Source organism: Calidris pugnax, unplaced genomic scaffold (genome assembly GCF_001431845.1).
Source record: "Calidris pugnax isolate Ruff unplaced genomic scaffold, ASM143184v1 scaffold273, whole genome shotgun sequence".
In the NCBI taxonomy this organism is placed as follows: Eukaryota; Metazoa; Chordata; class Aves; order Charadriiformes; family Scolopacidae; genus Calidris; species Calidris pugnax.
The window spans coordinates 8,219,409-8,242,902 of record NW_015094508.1 but is presented as its reverse complement, the minus strand read 5'-3'; the positions used below and the strand labels follow the sequence as shown (position 1 = coordinate 8,242,902).

Genomic DNA, 23,494 nt, shown 5'->3' with positions numbered 1-23,494 from the left:
TTCTTTATTCTCCCGCAGTTATTATCTGTGTATCTGCTAGAACACAAACAATGCTGAAATATGCTTTAGAGTGATAGGAATATTTTAGTCTCTGATAGAAAAGATAAACAGAATTTGAAAAGGTAGCGTGTCAATGATTAGCTTAGCTTGGTGTGGTACCTAACTAAGCATGGGTGGCATCTGACACCATCTTGAAAACTAAGCACTTGACTTTTGCTGGTAAGTGTTATTAATGCTATGCCTGTCATTCTTGAATTGGAAGTTGCCAAGTTTACTTTCACTCAAAGTCAGTGCCTTCCAAAATAGTCCATTAATTTTGATGCTTGAGAATAGATTCATTCTTGATGGACTTACCAGTGTAGAGGAGTAGTTCATTGTTGGTGCCTACCACTCCATAGAGGAGACTTGACTCTACTGAGCTTGAAATATGAAGCATTTGAATTGATCTTATCTTCTTAGTTTGCAGTAAACAAATAGTATTTCCGGATGCCAGTGTTAATTTTTCCCCTATGAGTCAAATCTATTTGTCTGGAAAAATCGATTGTGAAGAAGAGGTTAAGAACCTAAAAGGTTCTCCAGGTTGCTCTGCTCATTTCATTATGTAAATTATGCTTGCTTTTTCTCACTGTGTATTAAATCTGATATGTCAGACAGTGTGAGTTCTGCCAATTACATAATTGGCATTCTGTGAGTATAAGTACTTACAGTATGCAATTATAAATCTTCATTAGGTTATTAAAGAAGTTTTTCCTCTGTCATTTCTTAAAGTTACTTTGCTAGCAATTTAGTTTTCCTCTCAAGAAGTTGTCTATATGTAATGGTAGAAAATGGCAAGGAAGTGCCTAATGAAATGCCATGTTCTCTTTGAGGGTAGTTTATGAAGTCGGAATTTGTTACACAACCAACTTGTGCATCCTCCTTATGATGATGCTCTCAAGCCATTTCCCTATCTTACCCTCTTTTTTTTTTTTTTTAATAACTCTAGTCAAAGGTATGCTGACTGCTCACTCACACATCTAATAAACTATTAGTATAAAAGGGAGCTCTTTAAATTATGATTTTGCATTTGTCATCCATGTTTGGCCTTGGAGGATATAAAATAAACCACCAGGTTTTCGTATTAAGGAAATGCTTAGTGTAAAGAATGTATTTTAAGGAAGAAATTGTTTCTGTATTTTGCATGTGGGCATTCTCTGTAGTAGTTTTCATGAAATGCACTAGTTGCTTTCTCTTTCTGTAAAATTTTTAGAAGCTATCAGTTGCTAAGGCCAAGTTCATGCTCATCCTGTCTCCTAAACTAGCAGGCAGTGTGCTGTTGAAAGCTGTACAATTGGATTTAGTTTTCATTCAATTTCTGGAAGGTGAATTAGTTATTCTGGTTGACATTTGGGAAATAACTTTGGTTTGAGTTCTTTAAACATTTTGGTTTGAAATACATTCATATTGAGTAGATTTCTTACTCCTTTGTTTGAACAGAGTTTACTAAATATTGCAGTGAATAGTAAAGGCTAAAGACGAAATACCATAGAACGGTTTGGGTTGGAAAGGACCTTAAGGACCATCTTAATTCCAACACCGCTGCCATGGGCAAGGACACCTCCTGCTAGGCCAGGTTGCTCAAAGCCCCATCCAGCCTGGCCTTGAACACTTCCAGGGATGGGGCATCCACAGCTTCCTGGGCAACCTGTTCCAGTGTCTCAACACCCTCACAGTAAAGAAATTCTTCTTAATATCTAGCCTAACTCTGCCCTCTTTCAGTTTAAAACCATTAACCTTCGTCCTATCACTCCCCTCCCTGATAAAGAGCCCTTCCCCACCTCTCCTGTAGGGCCCCTTCAGGTACTGGAAGGCTGCTATAAGATCTCCCTGAAGCCTTCTCTTACCCAGGCTGAACAACCCCAATTCTCCAGCCTGTTCTCACAACATAGGTGCTCCATTTCTCTGATCATCTTCATTGCCCTCTGCTGGACCCACTCCAACAGGTCCATGTCCTTCCTCTGTTGAATCCAGAGCTGGACGCAGTACTATAGGTGGGATCTCACCAGAGCAGAGCAGAGGGGCAGAATCACCTCCCTCCACCTGCTGGCCACTCTTCTTTTGATGTGGTGCAGGATACAGTTGGCTTTTTGGGCTGCAGTCAGACATTGCTGAGTCACATTGAGCTTCTCATCCACCAACACACCCAAGTTCTTGTTTTGTACACAGTCTTAGTGCTCTCTCCTTAAAGACTTCATTTTTTTGTCAGTTTGCATGAAAAATGCAGTTCATTGGTGTAATAATTATTTACTACTAGATGGAAAATTTACACTAACAGTTTCTCAGAGTGAGCTCTCACTTTCATAGGAGCTTTCTGTCATATTACTTTACTGGAGTCTAGAGCCAAATAGGACTTATAGAAGGGAAACTTGTTTCCTTATCCTCAATGGGAAAAATAATCCTGTAGTTTTCACTTCTTGCTATTTCTCAGCATGTTGCAAAAACTGCCTGATAATTTAATAAAAAATAATAAATGCCAAGGTTAAAAAGGAAAATAAGTTACAAAGACAGCATCATAATTTTGAAATAGATTTTGTGATGTATGTTTACATATACAAATGTTTAGTACTGTGGGTTTATTAAACAGGAATGGTTTTGCTGGGTTATTAATTTGGTATTACAATTTCTGTGCCTGTGTCTCCCCTTTGTAACTATCACGGTTGCTATTATGGGAGTGGATTAGCAGTCTGTGGAACAGAGAAATTTTCAACAACTGAACCAGCAAATCAAGATTTTTTTTTTTACTTAGGCACGAATATTAAATACTAGGAGGAGTCTACAGTATTTGAGATAATCAGAAATTTTGAGATAATATGCATGACAATGAGAAAAACAGAAAGGGTTTTGAGGTCTGACAAGTTAACATTAATAAGGTGACCGTATCAGGAGTTTCTGGGTGTTAAGTGAAACGAGATTGGATGATGATGTGTATGCTGCCACAGCAGTAGGTTAGTAGCTGAATTATTTTGACTTACAGTCATAGCTGGAGAATGATGTGGGCGGAAGGTGGTAGGTAGTTGAAAACAAAAGAAAGTTGTATCATAGCTCACCTGTGGTGAATTAAAGCAGAAGGAAGGAAGACCTGCAAGAGGAAGTACTTGCTAAATACACAGTGGGAGGGCAACAGATAATTTCACTCATATAAGCTCAAAAGAATAATTACAGTGCTAAAAAATGGTTTTCCTCTGTTTTGTGAGCTTTAAAATTTTTGTAGTGATTATGAGAATGAAATCCCTCTTCAAAATTTGTCCTTAATACCTTTCATGGATGGGTAACTTTAGAACCTGTTTTTGAACTTGTTGCGTGATTTTTTGCTTTACATAAATTGGAGTTGAGTGACTATTTGTGCTAGATAATACTCATACCTGAATTATTTTGTTTTAATGTAACATGGATCAGTGAGAAAATAGAATTGGTTTGTGAGGGCTGCACTGAGTGCAGTGCTTGCATGTTCTTTCAGTTACTTTGACCTGTCGTCTTATGCACAATTTGACAAATTGTTGTTACTCAGATTTCATGCTTGTATTGACATAGAGTCATTGCTGGAGTAGATTTTAATATGTTAAAAAGCAATGACATTAGTAACTTTATAAATGTTAGCATATTAAGATAAAGTTCACTTCAGAATTCAAAAATCAATTTTCTTTGTTGCTTTGTGAAGCTGGATTCAGAGATAAACATGGTATTTCTGTCACTGGAGAACAAAATTTGCAGTGAATAAAATTTACCACTATTGGATCTTCCTAAGCTTGAGATAAGTGCCTGGGGTTTTTGGCTTTTAAGTGTTTTCCTTAGAGTTTTCAAGTAAGGAATTTTCTTGTTTAAGTACAAGACAGTTTGAGAAATACCAGTCTGTGCTGTGTGTGTATCCCAGTCTTTTTTCATGGTTTTCCCCAAAATGGTATCAGTTACATGGCATGTTATTTTGCCTCTCTTTCGTAACAGATGTTGCTTTCAGATACTCCAACAGTGTATAGTATTAATGAAGCAATACCTGTAAATTACAATCTGATGGGATCTGCAGGCCTCCAGGTGCCATACTAACAAAGGGCAACACAGGACTTTCTCCAGGTTTCCCAGTACAAATTGAAAGGAGCCATGGCCTGGATTAAGATTTTTTCTTCTTCGTTTTGTGCATTGGATCTGAGAACCAAGAAGGTCAGCAGTGCGCCCAGAAACACAGTGGCGGCTAGGGTTTGATCAAAATTTTTACTAATATTGATAAGGTACCTTTAGTACAAGACCACAGAGACATTCAGCCACTTACTGGGCACCAACTTTCATTTATCTGGCTGCTACTTTATTGGTTTCTTTAAATTTCCATGCCATTTGATATCCCACAGACCTTCAGCAACTCCTTCAGTCTTTCTAAATATGTTAATTCTGGTATTTTGGGGAAAAGGGAGATCTGTTAATATTTGTCTTTTAAATTTTTTTTTTTTTTTAATTGGGACTTGCTTCTTTTAGCCCCATGGGGTTGTTTCACACAGCAGATCTTGCAAGGAATAATTTTTAATTATTTCTTTACCCAAGTAAATATCAGCCTAAATAAGGCTACAGGTATTGAAGCTTTGGTAGGAGATAATTTCCAGTTTGAAGTAATTTTTCATTTTTGGTCAATCTGTGTTTTTCTCCTCGGCTGACTATTTAACATGGATGATCTTTTTCAATTGCTGTTACTGTTCTCTTCCCCATATCCGGGATATCATCCTAGGAACTGTTCAAAACTATGCGGTGTTTTCCCATTAAGGAAATGACATGCCATTTTATTTTCCTTTCCTTTATATCAATTGTTATTTTAAATATCGTGAAAAATTAAAATGTGAAAATAAATAGTTAAATCTAAAGAGCAATTAGTTTTCCTATTGTCTTAATGGTCTCAGAAAAAGGAACCAAATGCAATTCAAATGCACTCTGGGCTGCAACTGATGCAGGCTTTGTCTAAAGTGGCCCATGGAGCAATTTTAATGGTCCTCCTGATTTCTTATTTTAGACTAGATAGGTAAGACATATTAACTGACAGAACTGAAGGTTGTTTATTTTTGTCTTTCTTATTTAAACATTCCCCACCATCCCAACTCTTGGTGATTTTGGGGAGCTGAAGTTGAAAAACTGACAGAGTATTCCTCTTAATATTGAATGTTTTACAGGTTTCTGACATAAAAAGCCAGCTCTAGGGTCGAAAACGGTTTTTTGAGAACTCCAGAAATGTTGAGTTTCTTTTGGCAGAATTTGGAAGAAAGCCTCTTCAAAAGCTGTTGCACTTCCATTGCCTCGTATGCTTCAAGTGTTTCAGCTTCAGTTGTTGCTGACAAAGATATTTGGGTGATATTTCGACCTTTATGTGAACTCCTGCTTCCTGTGTGAGATCATTGTGGCCGAAGTGACTTGATTCTTCTGCGGTTTTGTTTCTTCCTTGGCTATGGCTACTGATGGGCTTTTTAATCTTCATTTTGCTGAGTTGAATGTCTTGTTACAATATAAATGATGATTTTGTAGTTACATTGGTATTTGTAGGCTTAATCCGTAATTTACCATCTCTCTTTTTTGTTGTTTCTGCTTTACCCCTTTGGTGACGTGACTGGTCTTTGTAGGTATTTAGTCCCTGTGATGGATAAACTGAGGATGTAGTCTCCGGTAATTAAGCGAGGGGGTTATTTATAGCACACGTTTGCACTATAAGTGTTTATCCGCACAGGGGCCACTGCAGGAAATGAAAGCTGTTGACCAAAGGTGTGGCTGTCAGGATATACAGTCCTCTGTTGATAAATTGGCTTTAAAAGAAGGTAGCCTAAAGTGAGACTTGACAAAGTGCCTGGGTGCCATCTGAAACAGAAGAACTGCAGTGGTACCGCATCAGGCAGCTCTCGTCTCCAGAACTTCCTGAGCTTCCCGGGGACTGCCGGCGGGATGTGCCGTGCAGGGGGCACCTGGGCTCTGCCCTGCAGACTCCAGCTTCTCCCTCTCGGATGGACCCGCCGTCTGTGTGGTGGCAGCAGTTTGGCTCTGCAGAGAGAGAACAGTGTGTGTGTTGGTATTGATCTAGTAAAACATTTCACATTCCAGCTGAAAGATAAAGGACTCGCGGATAGTGCAGTAGTGCTGTTACAAATAGGTATGCTTTGTTCTAAAAGTTATACCTAGTTTATGTAAAAATTTCTTGAGCCCTCCTAGTTAAAAACAGAAGCTTTAAAAAAAAAAACAACACACCAACAACAAAACCAGCAGCAGTTACAAACTAAGATAGTTCTTGGTTTTCTAGAAACAAATCATTGAGATTTCCTTTCCAACAATACTTCTGAAGCACAGATAAAATGGCTTCCTGTCCCAGGGTTTCCTGTATCCATGGCAACCTGACTTTAACCACTTCTGCCTTAGTTTCCTGAGCGAACAGTTGCAAATCCTGGGGCAAAATGTGAGCACTGCAGTATGCAGCAGTACTGCCTTTACAAAGGTTTCACAAATGAATGTAGTCAGTCAGCTTGTAACTTGTAGCCCAGTGAACTGCAAAACCACAAGATAACAGAAATAATGAACTTCAGATTTGGGGTAAGGAATTGTTTTTATTTATTTTGAATGTAATTGAGCTTTATAAAAGTAAAATTCAAATTATAAATGAGCCTCCAGTGAAAAGAAGCTTGTTTCCAGCTGGCATTTCTACTTGAATGCTGTTGAAACATTTCCTAGTCATTCTTAGCTATAAAAAATAGTTAATAAGCAGTATTTTGAATTTACTAGAAGCCGCTATTTTGGCAGCTTAGTTGCTTTCATGTTGCAACCAATTAAATGTTTTCTGGCTAGGCTGGCAGTACATTTGTTTAGTTGTTTATTTACTTTGAAAAGTTTTTCGGTGTAGTTTAAACGTCATAAGTTTTATTTTTAAACCATTTATTTCATATCGAAGGAGAATATACAGAATACCAATCTTGAGAGCGATACTTGTATTTTAAACAACTGTACACATAGAATCTTTAAACATTCAAATTAATAATATTTATAAACTTCTTTTTATTTCTACTAGCAAAGTCAGAGATGAGTGAGAAGGCCAAAGACAGGGATATGTGTGGTCTGCAAAGTTCTCCACCCTGCCCGGGAGCATTCCTGTATATCCTTAATTGTTTTCTTTTGTTGCTGCTCCAGAAGGAGGCTCTTGGCTGTCCAGCTGCTTGCCAGCTCTGCACAGGGAGACAAGTTAGCTGTCGTAATTTAGGGCTTTCGAGCGTCCCGTGGAACTTTCCAAAAACGACAATTCTTGTGTACCTCAGTGGGAATAATATATCGCGTGTTACTCCAAATGAACTGAGAGGCCTTCAGAAGCTTGCTGCACTCCACATGGATAATTCCAGTATTCTGTATGTACACCCAAAAGCTTTTGTGGAACTCCCCAAACTGTGCTACTTGCATCTAAATAACAATAATATTAAACGCCTGGATCCAGGAATCTTTCAAGGTCTTTCCAATCTTCGTTGTTTATACCTTCAGAATAATCAGATAGCTTTTGTTCCCAGGGGATTATTTAGTGATCTTCTTTCTGTTAGATATTTAACACTTCAAAGAAATCGTCTCAGTGTCCTTGGAAGTGGGACTTTCTTGGGAATGATAAGTCTCCAAACACTTAACCTAGCCAATAATAGGATTTCACGGATATCAGATTCAGCATTTCATCATCTTGAAAACCTTGCATATTTGTTCCTTGAAGGTAACAACTTAACACTTGTGCCATCGAATGCTATCGGAAGGCTCAAAAATCTTGAAAGACTTTCTTTGTCTCACAATCCCATTGGATCAATACATCCTTTTGCATTTAAAGGACTTAACAAGCTTAGATATCTGTCTTTAAAAAATGTAAAGCTAAAATGTATTGCTGTAAATGTTTTTTTTGGATTAAACAACCTCAGCCAGTTAATCTTAAGTTATAATGATTTAGAAAATATCAATTCCAGCACTTTTACTTTATTGAACAATTTAATGTATCTGCAGCTAGACAGAAATAAAATAACCAGCATTGCTGATAGGACCTTTGAAAAAATGGGTCAGTCACTTAAAATACTCAGTTTAGCATTCAATAATATGACAGAGTTGCAACCTGAAGTGCTCAAGCCCTTAGTGTCTTTAACGCATTTACAGGTAAATTACAATCCTTGGAACTGCAGCTGCAAAATGCTTGGGTTACTGAATTGGTTGGCATCGTCTCCTCTCTCTGTAAAAATTCATTGTCAGAATCCCCTGAGTATGCGTGGTAGACCTTTGCATTACATCAAGTGGACTCAGTTTGCAAACTGCAGTAGCCCCACGGCCAGCCCGGGGACAGCCTGGGGTCTGGGGTCCGTAGGTGTCCGTCACAGCCCTGCCACTGTGCTGATGGCGTGGCACAAGGGGAACGGGCGCAACGCGCTTGAGCGGTTTGTCAGTGCAGAAACTCAACATGTTGCTCTCTGGGACGGAACCGCAGCTACATCTGCTAACCCACTGACCTTTGGTGAAAATGCTGCTGAGGCTCCATCACGGGCAACTACAGTAGTGTCAACAGTACCTGTGCGAATGCCAGCGCAGGGTATACCTGCTAACAGAACCCTAGGAGAAGGGTTATTGCCAACAGATGCTGCTCCTGTGTCATTACAGACATCCCTACTTTGTTCACAACAGGTTGAAAACCTGAATCAGGCTTTTGACATTTTACTAGCCTTTTTTATTCTGGCTTGTGCTGTGATCCTGTTCTTAACCTGTAAAGTTATTCAGTTTAGGCAGAAACTAAAGGTTCTAGAAAACTCAGGGGAAAAGAGAATAGAATATTACGGTTTTTATCAGCCTGGCAGATACAACATAAGTGACCCAGTGCAGTCTCTAACTCGGAATTCAGTGGGGCATTCAGAACTCGATCAAATTAGGCTGCTCAAGCGAACAGCATCCGAAAGTCAGGCACAGGTCATATTGTTTGAACATTCGTCATTGTAATTTGTCTCATTTGATTTGATGTTTACTTTATGGTGATCTGAAATGTCAAGAAATTAAGAACTTAAGAATTTTTCAGAAAACATCTTCACTGATGAAAATCAACTGGTTGGTAGACTTATGGAAAATGGTATCATTTGGGCTGTGCATTATTGATTGCTTCCTGAATATTTTGAAGCTTATTGATTTTTATTAGATGTCATTTAAATCTGACACGGATGGGTATGTCTTCCTCTATCCTTGTTGGAGGAATTGTTCACCTACAACTCAAGTATACATGCAATATAAAGTACACCTATATTTATTTTGATTTTGCAGTACTTCATGGTATAAATTTATATAGAAATTCCATAATTAACTTGAATCTTGAAGCCATCAAAACATCACGTTTTACCAGAATCATGAAGCCAGGGAGTGAGGAAAAAAGCAATGCTTCATTTATTTATTGTAATGCAGTTTGTACTCTGCCTCTATTAATCATCACAGTGGGGGGAAAAAAGCATATTTGCATCTAGCATGTTCAAACTCTCAAGGAAAAGAAACATTTAAAAGGATACAGATTTCATTTATACCTATGACATACTTTAATATTAAAAGTTTTGTATTCAGTCTGTATAATGAGTATATTAAAGTGAATTTTTTGTTAGTGTGTATCTGTATAATTTTATGATAATAACTGGAGTTAATGGGGAAACTGAATTTCTATTGGAATGAAAAATTGACCAAGTTTATTATGTGTAAGGTAATAGAGCATTTATTGTCAATAAAAGATATTTTGTCATTTATATAGTAAGAGTTTGAGGGATTTTTTGTCTAGATAAGAGGTATAAACTGAAGAAATATGCTACACTTTAAATACATAGTTCAAGATTAATTGCTGCAGATATTTATGTACTTGTGGTGTATATTTGGAAGTGTCAGGTCAACGTCCGTTTTCATAGTGAAGACCTAATTTAAGACTTCATCTTCAAAACATGGTTATTATTTTACTATATAGTTTGCATTTGTTTTAGCTTTTTATTTCTATTTTGAATGTTGATATTCTGTTTACAATTTTTTCAGGCTATGTCAGGTGTGTTGTAGCTTTATTTTCAAGCTGAATTCTTTTTTTCCTCATTGTTACTCCAGTAATTCAAGAATAAGTAATGAATATATGTTCCGAGTAGTCCAGTCTTGTAAAATTTTCAGCTAGCTGAACAGGTCTTACATTTATAGACACTGTTTGTCTTCTACAGGCCTGTGCCCGAGAGACTTCAACCACTAGGTTTATAAGAAACACAATTGACAGATCATTTTGTTCAAGGAAAAATGGAGAACAATGTTTTGATAGTCTGTCCTCCATGGGGTCAATTTAAGTTATGTAGAAGTATCTTGCTGTTCCAGGGTCCATCCTGGAGGCCAGGGCGTTCTCCAGATGAACCAGAGCTGCCCTCAAGGTTCTTCTTCTAGCCTGCCTGCTTTCTGCCAGTGTAACTCGTGTGTGTGGCCCATGTTATGCTGTTCCTTCTTACCCTGTTTGTCCATCTCCAGATCATTTCCAGGAATGACACATATTATCTGCTACCAGTACACGTATAGACCTTGACTGCACTGCGTGGGTGTGAATGTGCAAGTGTGCCTCTGTTGTTGCTTGTTACATGTCTCTCTTGAATGTAATGAGATATCAATTTACTATGTCATAATATTATATTTTACTGTAATTTACTCTATAATAGATCAAATACTTCTATTTTATGGAACAATTAATTCAGCTACTTGGGCAAAATTTTCAACTGATTTGGATTACTTGAGAAGATATTATTTTTTATTATTTTCTACTTGTAGGTCAGATATTAAATATAATGGGTAAATGTTTTTAAGGAGAGAAAAGATTTACTCCAATTTGTGGTTAATTTTTTTTTTAGGTGGCTAATCCTTTATGGTCTTTTCATCTTTAACACATTTTTGTTACTTTCTGCCTTTCCTACGTAATACCTCATAAGCATTTGATTTATTTTCATTTAATAACAGCTGCACAATCAATGATTGCACAGTAGTAGGTTCTGCAGTTTTATGTACTATATTTCTAAACTTTCAATTTTGTATGGATGTCTTCAGAAATAATGGACTTAAAATTCAGTGGGAGCCAATTAACTAAGTTTTAATTGCTAGAAATGCTGCTGTGCCTTTTTTAGAGAGGGGTTTTGAGAGTGGGCAAAGGTTCAGACTGAACAAGCCTAGCTCTCAAAAAAAAAAATCTGTCAGGGGACAGCTCTGTTGTTTTAGGCTCTGATTTTGACAGCTGCACCCTACAGAAGAGCATGCGAGGTGCTCTCTGAAGGTGCATTCTGTGCACTGACAGTCGTTTCCCAGGTAGGAGTCTCACCACGTGTAGTGATGGAGCATGAAAGGAAACTGATGCTGTCAGAGGTGTTTGTGCAGGCAAAGCCATGGAGCTGTTGCTGGCAATCCTTTGGAATGGAGTCTTCCTCCTATATCCAGCTCGGCAACAATTTGGGTTAGACTAACAAGAGATTGAGAGGTTCTTTCATGTACAGCTGTGGTTCATCCGTGTAACTCTTAAAGTAATTAGAAAATGCATTAGAAGACTTAGTTGAGTCTGCCCTCATGAGTCAAAATGGCACTTTATGTTCATCAAGTTTATGGTCAGCCATAGGACTCCCCTGGAGACGTTGCCTTAGCTGCTACTTTACCGCTTCAGGAGCTCCTCAGCATCTGCAGCTCCTGGGGTGTTGGGGGGCTGCACGGAATAATCATTTGCGTTGCTTGCGGTACATGCAAAGTAATCTCCATTTGTCCGATTCCACCTCTATTCTTATCTCATTATCCAAGGAAAAAGGATTGATTAATTTTTCTCAAATCACTGCTGTATGCTAGTAAAGATGTGAAATTAAGCTTTTCCCCTTTTTGGTGTTTACTGCTTCATCCTGGTAAATGGAGAAAAGCAGAAAAGATTTTCTCCTCTCCCTTTTAGTCTCTAAAATAGTATGTTTTCCCATGCAGAATTTTTTCTCCTTTTCTGATAGACTGAGGATGATGCATAGCAGACAGGGGGACCATTTTATATAATTATGCCTAAAAATTTATCATTATATATATTTTATTAAACTGATGATATATCTTTACTTACAGTGGCTATCTATGTAATTGAAATCCAAATTCTGATTTTTTGCATAAAACCTCAGGATAATAAAAATGCTGAATAGATAGCTGAGAAGTGATAGACAGATTTAAATAAAAGCAAATAATACTTTTTTTCAGAACTGCTGTTCTGATCATCTTTTTCCTTTGCAAAGCTTTTATTCTTTTATCTGACAAATTATGCAAACTTTGAAATAAAAGGTTTGAGATTATTCATGTACAAGCTGCTCTAAATACTTGCGACCTTTTTTTTTTTTCCATTATAGGCAAGGTGAATTTTATTTACAGACAGCTTAAAAGATCCCTTCTGTAATAAAAAATAATGTTAATACATGTTAATTGCATCTTTGAAACTGGGTTCTGGAGTGTTTTTGAACCTGACAAGTTTATAGAAGTTTAAATCCTGTAATTCTGAGCCTGTCTTTTGATAATTTTTACTGCTTACCAAATGAGGTTTTGTCCCAATAACTTAGGGAAACTTGATTGGTTCTAAAATGAGTTATACCTTGATGCTGTTATTTCTTCCACTGCTGATCAGGATTACATACAATTCAAGGACAGAACTGCTCAAATGCTGCCTTTCTCCTGAGTTAAGATTTAGTATGGACAGAATTAACTCCTCCATTTTGAAAGTTTCTCTCTCTTTTCTGAAATAATTTTTCTTTTCTGCAGTAATTTAATCTAAATACAGCATCTCTGTCTTTTCTACTCGTATGACTTTCTAATGTATTTCTTGAAACATGCAGGCTAATTTTAATCTCTTTGAAAATGTATTACATTGATTTGCATGGCTCTTTCTCTTCTATGAAGATAAGGCCTGAGTAATAAGGCATTTTATATTGCCATTGAACTTTAATTGGGCTTTCTTTTTTTCAAAGCATAATGAGCCTGTACTGTCTTTATTTTTCACCAGCATGTGTCTTGTGTTCCAAAAATAGTTCCATTGTTTAATGATTCCATATTTGGTAAACATTTCAGTGAGTCTTTGGTAGGAAGAAACTTCATGTCCCATTTAAAGGGAAAAAGAAGGGGGAGAAATTAGAGGATATTATCTTTACTGAAAGCTGCGTGCAACAGCTACCTCATTTAAAAAGTGTTGTACACTCTTCACCTTTGCTTTCTTCAAAAAAAAAAGAAAAATTACTATGAATTTTCTATCTTTCACTGAAGAAAGAAGTAAAATATCATTCCTTACCTATGCCATAAAGTAAAAATATCTCCTGCAAGTTAACAAATTTATTATTTCTCTTTGTGCTTTGGAGCTAACTATCAAGAACAGTATTTTGGGTCTTCAACCACCGTCCTCAGTTTCTTCTTGAAATGTCACAGATGCTTGGAAATGCAAACTACTGGAATGGACTTCCTGATGTGTTCCTCCTATCAAGCTGCAAAAAACCCCCATAAAGTTAATAAGCACCATGCTTACAGTATTTATTTACATGTTGGTTAATTAAAGTAGTGTCCCTGAATAGACTGACCATAATTAGCCCTGCAGCTGATTAAAATGCTGGGGTCAAACACTTTTCTCTTCCCTCCTAATATAAATTTCTGTGGCAGTCAGGGATTCTTCATGCAGCTTGGAAGGAAGAAATATAGCTACCAGGTAATGGATAGCAACCTGTATTATTAATAGCACATACGTACAGGACACAGTTTACTTCTCCAGGGTGCAAAGTGTTTGCATTTGTTCTCGGCTGAATGCCCCTTGTCCTCTATTGACATGAATCCCAGGACAGCTGTTTCCTTTCTGATGGTGGAAAATATTAGCGGCATTAATGGCGTTTTCCTAGATGTGTGTTGAAAAAGGGGAGGGAGGCAAAAGAGCTTTGGGGGGAGGTGTGCTAGGTAGGGACCCCAGACTCGAGCGCAGGCGCCTGCTGTCTCTCCGGAGGGCTCGTTCTGCAGGCTGGTCCCTTTCCTGGTAGCCCTCTGCGGTCGGTGGGCTGTTTGCCTGCTCTCTGCAGAACCCCACCAGAGGTGACACTTGGCTGCTCTGAGTGAGATGGGGAGCTTTTCGGCAAGGGAGAAAGTCTCTTAAAATACATACTTGACAATGGTAATAAGAATAAGCCAGGCTGAATTATAAATGGTGTCAATTTTCATTTTGTGGAACTTAGGAGATTCAAGTTGGGTTATACAAGGTACAGTTCAGATCTTAGCATTCCACGGTAGCTGAATAAAAAAGGGAACAAAAATAATCCTTTGGAAACAAAATGATCTTAAGTTGAATCATAATCTTACCAAAACAAATTTGGAAGAAATACTTTATATGCTTAGTATTCTAACTTGCTATGTATTTTTTCATTGCTATATAAAGTGTATTTATCATATACTTAAAATTTTGTCGTGTGTCTGACAAGAATTTTTTCAAATGCAATAACTAAGGTACAAGGAGCTAAGGCTTATGCAGTTTTTCAGTTTTCATCCCAAATAAGAAAAGGAAATGGAAGAATATTAAGAAATGCGTGTGTCTACCTTAAAACACAAAGGATCAAAGTACAGTATGTGAACTTTGTATTCAGTACCCTTATACCAATATGGAACATGTCCGCTTCTGCCTGTTAGACAGCAGCAGCACCTTTTGGGGAAAATTAAACCTGAAATTCCAAACAGGGAGTAATAAAATCCTTCATTCAGTGGCAGACCTGGGAAGAGGGTTGTAGTTCACTATCACCAGTTGGGCCATTTCTGTTTCTTTTCTGCTTGTAGCTGGAACTTTTGCAGTCTTTCCAAGATGAACATCTTTTCAGTTGCAGTGACTCTTCACCATCTTGTAGTTGGCAGAGTAGGGGTCCGTGCACCCAAGTCCCACAGTTGTGCATCTCTGGTGTTAGCAGGAAATCCAGCAGACACAGCACTCACAGTACTTCCCATTAACTGGGAGCTGGTGGCACCTACTTTAGCCACCAAGTGGAGATCATGCTTCTAAGCCCTTACCCTACAGGCACATGAATGCTCAAGGCTGGGACAAGTGCCTAAATGCAAGTGTTTAAGGGCATTGTGGGGGTACGAAGTCTGGCCTTCAGCTCATGGCAGGAGATGCCCGTGTTTGAGCAGAGACATCTTACCCACCTTTCTCTCTGTAGTCAGGGAAGTGGCGTTGATGGCAGAACTGGGTGCAGGTCTTTTTCAGCCTCTACGGGGAGGCACCCAGCTGCCTGGGATGGTGAAGGCTGGGCAGGGGAAAAAATAGGGGAGTGTACCATCTTTACACACTGCCCTTTGCTCAAGGATTTGTGTGTAGATTTTGCATTGAGTAGCGATGGGAGAAAATGTGTAAATGTGTCAGGAACAGAAGCCAATACCCTGACCTCCCTGCTAACAGGAGCATGCCCTCCCTGTTCAGTTCTTTAGCCTTGTGCTAATGTATTTATTCTGTTATTCCATTTGCAATTATTTCTGGGTTTTCAGCAGTGGCATATGAGGTTTTATTCTATTTAAGAATAATGTTTCTTGCATCTTTTTGAACCCTCTGTATAATTAAAAAATGTACTGAATTAACTGCTTGATAGCATGCTCAGCTAAGCGTTAAGCAATGAAAATACTGCTTAGTAAATGTGCTCTACAGTTATTGAGCAAGTTTCCTGTTTAGTTCCTTTAGCTAAGTCACTTTCCTGTTCTTTTCCAGTGTTATCCAAGATAAATTTTGTGGTATCATCAACATTTCTGTGGAAGGACTGCATGATGTTATGACTGAAGATCCCGAAACAGGAACATATAAGGAGTAAGTGGAAAATCTAATTAATTTTTGTGAGTTTAACAGTGGTAGTACTGTTTTATATCTAGTGTTTTGATTGGAAAAATCTGTAGGCAGTTAAGACATGTTCATAAGAGTTCTGTTTTCACAAGAGTGAATGTTTTAGTAAGATAGGAAATTTTTAGTCTGAAGAAAAAATATTTGTAATAGGGGAGCGAGGGTTTTAAGTGACAGTCAATGTAATTTTATATTGTTCATTATCTACCAAATGATGTCTTAGAATGTTCATATGCTTAGATTTGCTATTTGCTCACTTGACTATTATCTAAAACTACAATCCAACAAACTGGTATGTTGATAGGCTGGTAACTCAATTTTTTTTTTCGAGTGTGACGTCTGGAGTTTAACCAAGATCTTTTCCTAAATGCCTCAGCCCCATTGAGTGGACCCAGGGTACAACACAGCACAGCCTGGAGAACTTTAAAACCTATCCAGCAAGGACAATTCTCCCCCTTCAGTTGTTCCACTTAACACACCCGCTGCTACAGGGCATACCTGAGAAGACAGTTTCCCGAGCAGAGAGCAAGGAGGCAGGAGGGTTGTGTCAGGAGTGCTCAGAGTGCACTGACACCCAGCACCACACTCATCCATCTCTTGCTGCTTCCCAGGTTATTGGAGGTACTCCATCAAAGCTAAAGAAGAAAAAAAAAAAAAAACAACCCACTGAATAATAAGGATTTTTTTGGGACAGAGATCTTATTGTTGTTTTTGCTTTGTAATGACTACGTGGTTTAGAATGATGGAGAGTTGTAAGACATTAAAAACAGGTGCTCTGCAATACATGCCTACAGACACTCTATTCTAATAACAGTATTTATCACATGCTAAGAATCAAACGCTTTCTAACTATCAGCTAATTACCTGGTGATGGATCGGACTGTATCTGGACTAATTAGTTAATTGCTTAAGGAAATGTTTGCTGGCATTGAAGCTAGCTGGCACAGAACAGCCTGCATGCAATCAATTAAGTTTTTTTCCACTTAAAACAGGTGGTCTGCACACAAGAGTGCACTGAGAATGGTCCACACTCATGCTGAGCCCAAACTATGCCCAAGAGTTGCTGGCAGAAGTGCATTATTTATTTTTTTTCATAACTATCAGTATAGAAGATGCAACTCCAAAGTCTGAGAATGTGCTTTGGCACTGTGTTCTATTTACTATCAGCGACAACATTACAGAGTTCCTTCTCCTTCTAAACATGTTGCCTTGCCAGCACTTGTTGAGAAGAGTTCTCACATAAATAAAACTTTGTTGTAGTTTATTTCATATTTTAAGCTTGAAGAGTTGTAGAACTTGTCACTGTACTTTTCCAAACTCTGGACATTTTTTTGCTTTAGAAAATACAGGCAAACTGAACCAAGGACATATTTTTGTTGACAGATACTGAATGGGCTGCTTGAAAGATTCTGACATAAGTGTTAAAGGTTTTGACATCATCAGAAAGTAAATAAAGTGAGAGCACTCATCTGGAATCATGTCTGCTACTCTGGCTTTCCAGGTTGAAGAAGAATGAGTTTAACCCTGAACTAGTTCAGAAAAAAAGTTGTGCACTCCACTGATTATCATAATATCTAATTATTGTAGTGCAGAGACTAAAACAACATGCACACTTAGCACAGGAAGATCAAGGCTGAAGCAATATAAAACTGCAGCTACTAAAGGATGAAAAGGAGGTGAACAAGCACAGGGAAAACTGTACAAATTAAATTACAGTGTTGGCTTTAGTAGGAGCTGACCATGAATACATTTAAACTGGAAATCTGAATAAACTGTTGTAGTTAGATTTGAGCAATGAGATTTTGGAAGAGCCTTTCCAAATAAAAATGCAGAGATAAAGGTCTTACTAGTTTTTAGATAGAATTTTGATCAGGTTATGAAAATGCTTACACGGTACCTTGGCTTACAATACAAAGGGATTACACTCAGCCCAGTTTCCTAGCATTTATGTTTTGCATTGTAGCAACAATTACAAGAAAGCTTTAAAAACCTCAGATTTTCTGGGAAGGGGAGCATTCCATTGCTGTAGTCCTGTCTCACCAATATATTCACATTTTTTCCAATTTATTGTCTTGCTTCTTTTAATTTTTTTTATTCCCTACTGTCCTAGTTTTTTTAGTTGCTTTTTGTGGTACCTAAAATTTATCAAGCTCTGAAAAAGTTAATTCAATAGTGTGTGTTTTGGCAATTGATATATTTTTGTCTCCTTTATTTTTAATAAACTGAGCTGCAAAAAATCATGCCATTTATGAAGAGAGCAGACATGAGATTTGCTGTATTGTTTTAAAATAACTAATTCCTTCATTGGAAATGGCATCTGTGTCAATTAAATCGAGCTAAAATATGGAGGATAACTGAGATTGTTATATGGGTATAGATGACACAGAACATGCACTCAGGATTCTTTAGATTCACTGTTCTCAGAAGAAAGTTATGTACTAACAGAGATTGCTTGACTTTCATCAAATTCCCTCATGTCTGTCATGTGTTTTCTAAAGTGCTTTAAAATAATTTTTAATGATAATGTATGTTAAAACTACTCTTATTCCCATTCTTAGCTGCATGTTGATGTCTCATTTTGAAGAGCCCACAGCTACAGAAGATGAGGAACCTCCCACAGAACAAGACAAAAGAAAAAAAATTGTAAGTTTTACATCTGTTACTCAATTATTCAATTCAACTGATAATGTGATTCACTTGTGTTAGACTAAATTCTTTGCCTTTGGATTTGGTTTGTCTATTGTTCTTGGAAAATTCATCTCTTGAATCAAAAAATGAAAATGCTTTGATGGCAAACTTTGCAGCCACAACACTTATGCGTCTGCATTCCTTTTGAGTCTTAGAAAATGTTGCCAAAATAAACATCATCTGCTCAGAAAATCTGGACATCATTATACTAAGACACTATAAAAATGGTTTATTGAAAAATGCAGGGAACTGTTTCAATGCATTTCAAAGCTTGCTGCAATGTCATGGCAGGCCAAATCTCTCGTATTTAAAACAATCTTTATTATATTGGATTATATGTTTTATCTGAATGGCTATTGAGCCATATACTTGCATAAAACCTCTTTCTAATGTGAAGAATTCTTAATAAGGAACATTGCAACAAGCAATGAAAACAAGCACAGAAAACTGCAGTGTGCAAATACTGTGGAATTAAATAGACTCTGAACTGCTTGGCATTGAGTAATTGCAAAATGTGGAATTTGGTAATTGAGTAGATTTGATTTAACTGACCTACATGTATTCAAATGAATGCCTGTGGACGGTAGTACTTTATTTCTTCTTGTAGGAGCAGCAAAGAGTTTGGATGACTTCTGACAGTTTGTTTTAATTTGTTTGTTTTTTTTTTTTAAGCCATGAGATGCTTTTGGTTAGTTAGTAGGCTTTTCTTTAAAATACTAATCAAGATATGGTTCCTTTTAAGAAAAAAAAAGTGGCAGAAAACCTTTTGCATATTGCTCTGTTAATAGTACTGCCTTAAGAGAAATCCATAGTGTTTTGTGATTTCAGACTTAAAGAAACACAGAAATATTGTCTTCTATGGTCCTTAAAAATGTATTAGATAGTTCTATAGTTCAGGTACTCTTAAAAGCACCTCTAGACTCTGTTAAACTTGGTTAAATTTTCTTCCAGTTTGTGGGCTTAAATTATAGTTTAGGTGTAATGAAGGTATTTATTATTATAAATACCTATGTCTTTCTTGAAAGGGATCATTATATCTGTATATCAATATGGAAAGATAGACATTTGGTTTCTTAATCAGATTTAAAAAAACACAAAGTGAATTTTAAAAGACTCCTTGTTCTTAGGTGGTTTTTTTTATATATTCAAATTTTATTTTTTGCTGGCTGACAAAATTTTTAATAACTTTCTTGCAGAAATTATCTTAATTTTTTAGTTACAGGTTGCCTTTAATAGTTGGGTTATGGATTTGGGAACTTATAGACTTAAAGACTACCTTCAATGTGGATATATCAGGCAAAATGAAAAGCAGGGGACGTTGGTTTATGACCTGTATCATTCTTCCCTCCTAAATGATACAACACACCAGTATAGTGTTGATGAACACAGTCATAATGAGGTCACTCAATGGCCATTGAATAAAGAGAAATGACTGTGCTTTGGTATGGAGAAGCCAGAACTGATAAGGATATGACAAGGCTTACAGGCATCCTGCTTTCTAGCAGCAGGCATTAATCCTACTACAAAAGTCCCTGCTGGCTTACCGTGCTGCTGCTTTGAACTGCGAGGGATGGGTTTCTGCTTGTTGCAATTAACTGAGCACAGTTTTGCACAGTATCTCTCACTTGTCCTGATAGAACATATGTTAGTAAATATGCAGCAGAAGTGTTTCAGTTGCTTTCCTGTCTGATGGAAAGACTACCTATAAAGTTGACTAGCTTCACTGAAGTTTTGTGAAAAAGAAAATGTGGAATTATACTACTTCTAAAGTCAGTGTAATTTTGTACCGAAGTTGCAGGGCACATGATAACCTACTCCTGTAACTCCCAGCTTTTTTCCAAGCCAGCAGCTTCATTAGGAACGAAAAATACTAACTTTGAATTCTGCGATATATTGTTTTGTCATCTTCACTTTGTTTTTTCAGGATTAGCTATTTTTCAGTAGTATGGCAGAGATGATTCAGAGGATTGTCTGGAAGCCCATCATCACCTCTTATGAGGCAGGTGCTAAGGGTTAGCAGCTCTGGGAGATGCTAGAGAGCACCTCTTAGATGCTAGAGATAGAAGAAGTTGAAGTTCCAGCAAGCATGGCAAATATGCAAGGATTCAAACGCTTAATTTTCAAAACAATACAGCACTTCTGTTCAGAGTTTGAAAACCACCATTGGGTGCTAGAACAGCTAACACATACTTATATCCTAGTGGCATGTTAAAATTGGGAAAAAATCTGGATTTACGTTGAGGCTTATTAGTGAGCATTGGCATATGAGAAATGAGAGGTTTATTTACTTACCTAAAAAAAAAAGAAAAAAACTATCAGGAGAATAAACTTTGTGATATGAAATTGCTGATTAGATGAATTTTTCTTGATAGAAAAATTGCCTGAAGTTGATACTTTAAGGCAAATTGTTATGACTTCCCATTCTAAGTCTGAGTACTTCAACTTAAGCAAGGGGTTATGTTAGGGTCATGAAAGTCATACATACTAAATACGTAGACTTAATGGTTTGTGGATTGAAAGGTTGTTAAAGAATGGCGTTTTGGTTTTGCTTCCCAAGGAGACTTGGTAATGCATGCCTTTTACGTAGTTATTGCTGGGTCAGGGTCACAATTATGAGAACAATTGTCTATGCCAATTTTAATACCTGGTTTTCTGTGCAGCATTCTCTACAATAATTATACACATGACTGTTTAGAACTATGATACTAATTAGAAATGTGTTATATGTCCCAAATTACAGTGGTTGGTTAACAAATTAAACTGGTAGATTCCCTGCTTGGCAAGACAGTCTTTTTTTGACCCTGTAGGTTGTGCCAATGCTGTTACAAAGGGATAACACTACCCTTGGCAACTCTTGATTAGAGTAGCTGTGGTTTAGAAATTTGAATTTGAAAAGTCTGTTTATAATCTAGAGACCAGATTAGATTCACTGAGAACAATTATGGCAGAATACCAAACTACTGTTACAATTACTCCCCTTTTCAAAGGAGTTTAGGAATAAGTCATAAAAAGATCATATCTTACCTTTGAAATGTAAAATAGCTGGAGAGTAGAAAATGGTGAAGTATCAAAGGCTAAAAATCCAATATTAGAAATACTGAGCGAACAATTTACAATATGAAAGGTGAGGTGACCATAATAAGAAAGAATAACTTGCAAGCACTGATGGAAGAGGCCAAAAAGCAGCCTGCTTTTTCACTGGATTTGTTCATAAGAAATAAGACTAACTTCTCTTTTGTGGTAATTACAGTGTTTTTGGATATTTTACTCTTTCTTCAATCAGTATTTCCCCCTGTTTTGGGTATAATATTGTTTAGTAAATGTGTAAATGATCTTAAGTTTTAATGTCTTTCACTCCATATTAACGTTCAAATATTTCTTTTTTTGTGTCATGTCAAAAGAGCAGTTGTGCAAGTTTAATATGCCTCATTTCTTTGGAAATAGCGGCATAGCAGGGTGTTATGAGCTCAGAAGTCTCCTATTTCAGTGGGCTTTGAGATCTGGCATTATATTTTATTTCCTGAGCTTCCAGCATAAATAGTAGTGTTGTTTGTTTTTGATGCTAGAATGAACAGATCACGGGTCTGCAGTAATTTCCTGTTTATTTCAACATCCTGCTTCTTTATGGTGTGGCAAGTCCTAGGTGTCCTCACCTCCCATCCCCTTTCATCCAGCCTGTTGGACGGAGAGACAAATGCTGCGTAATTATCCTTGTCCTTATCCTGCCCACACATGTCTTCTGATACGGAAATTAAGAGTAGATCCTCTATCAATTTAGCCCCTTCACTTACCTCTTCTTGCTCTCATTAAGAAGCGGTTAACATGTGAAAAATAATAACAAATGCTACGTGCCTCCCTGCCCAAAAGAAAATGGTATAATCCAGCTGGACTGATGAGGTTGAATAGGTACTACCACTGAGGAAGCATGTCTATGCACATGGACAGTTTATTTTACCTGTTGTTTGTCATGTAATCCGAACTAGTTCAATTTTTCAGTGTTTTGTTTCTTTACTAATAAAATATAAATCACTGAAGTTTGTGCTTATCATGGTAACATCTGATGTGTTTTTTAGGCACAATGAGAAACTCATTCAGCAGTAATTAACAAAGAAGCTTTGAAATTGCTTTATCTTGTAGAAGGGTGAAATCTTACAGCAGATGTAACGTCTTGCAGTTCATGATTTGAGACTGTTTCAAATAGTTTTAAACTGATATTTGCTTTTGACAATAATTAATTTGATCTTTGCTTTACATGAATCTTTCATCTCGTTTCTCAACTAAGTACAAAGAAAAGCAAATTTCTTTCTTGAGCTCAGGTTACAAAGGAGACAAGTAAGTCACAGTATTTTTTAGTGCATTATTATATATTTTTCTCTTACGTGTTTTCCACAGCTTGCACTGAAGGACCCTGTACACACTGTGTCATTGCAGCAGTTCGTCTATGAGAAGCTAAAGGCACAGCAGGAATTACTGGGAGAACAAGGTTTTCAGGCACTTATGGAAACCGTGGATACAGAAATTGTTGCACAGCTACAAGAATTTTTACAAGGCTTCTAAATAAGCAGAAACAAGATTTTTTTATGTCCAATTTCCCCTTCAAAAAAAAAATACAAAAGAACTCTAGCCTTCCATCTTGTATGGAAGAGCCTACTGAAAGTTGAAAATAACTTGTTTTAAAAAATAAAAAATAAGTTTCTGTTGTTGCTATTGAACTAACTTTGGTAACGCTTTGTTATTTTTTTAATACTGTACTTAGGGTTTTTTCATCCAAGTAACACTTCCATGATTCCTAACATGGCATATACTGTCCTAGGTCAAACTGGTTTATTTTGGTACTATTACTGGCTTTTTTGGTTCACAAAGCTGTCATAAACTGAGAGGTCCTAAGGAAGTTAGTAGTGCATATTAGTGAGAAGCCTCTAT

At 37.1% G+C, this 23,494-nt stretch overlaps 2 protein-coding genes across 4 annotated transcripts in view; both read left to right on the top strand.

Annotated features, from left to right (window-relative positions):
- Positions 1 to 23,283, top strand: part of IPO11 (importin 11) — an 82,800-nt gene extending 59,517 nt beyond the window's left edge. For all 3 annotated transcript variants that reach the window (XM_014964969.1, XM_014964966.1, XM_014964967.1), the window contains exons 30-32: positions 15,758 to 15,853; positions 18,442 to 18,526; positions 22,964 to 23,283. In XM_014964969.1, coding sequence (XP_014820455.1) covers positions 15,758 to 15,853; positions 18,442 to 18,526; positions 22,964 to 23,128 — 346 coding nt within the window. In that variant the 3' untranslated portion in view covers positions 23,129 to 23,283. The remainder of the gene's footprint in view (positions 1 to 15,757; positions 15,854 to 18,441; positions 18,527 to 22,963) is intronic.
- On the top strand, positions 6,347 to 9,735 carry LRRC70 (leucine rich repeat containing 70). The gene is made up of 2 exons (XM_014964970.1): positions 6,347 to 6,585; positions 7,058 to 9,735. Exon 2 carries the CDS (start codon positions 7,069 to 7,071, stop codon positions 8,989 to 8,991), a length of 1,923 nt encoding a protein of 640 aa, XP_014820456.1. The 5' UTR covers positions 6,347 to 6,585; positions 7,058 to 7,068; the 3' UTR covers positions 8,992 to 9,735.
- Positions 23,284 to 23,494: the final 211 nt, after the last annotated feature.

Coding starts and splice junctions, on each gene's coding strand:
- LRRC70 (XM_014964970.1), top strand. CDS start 7,069: ATGAGTGAGAAGGCCAAAGACAGGGATATGTGTGGTCTGCAAAGTTCT.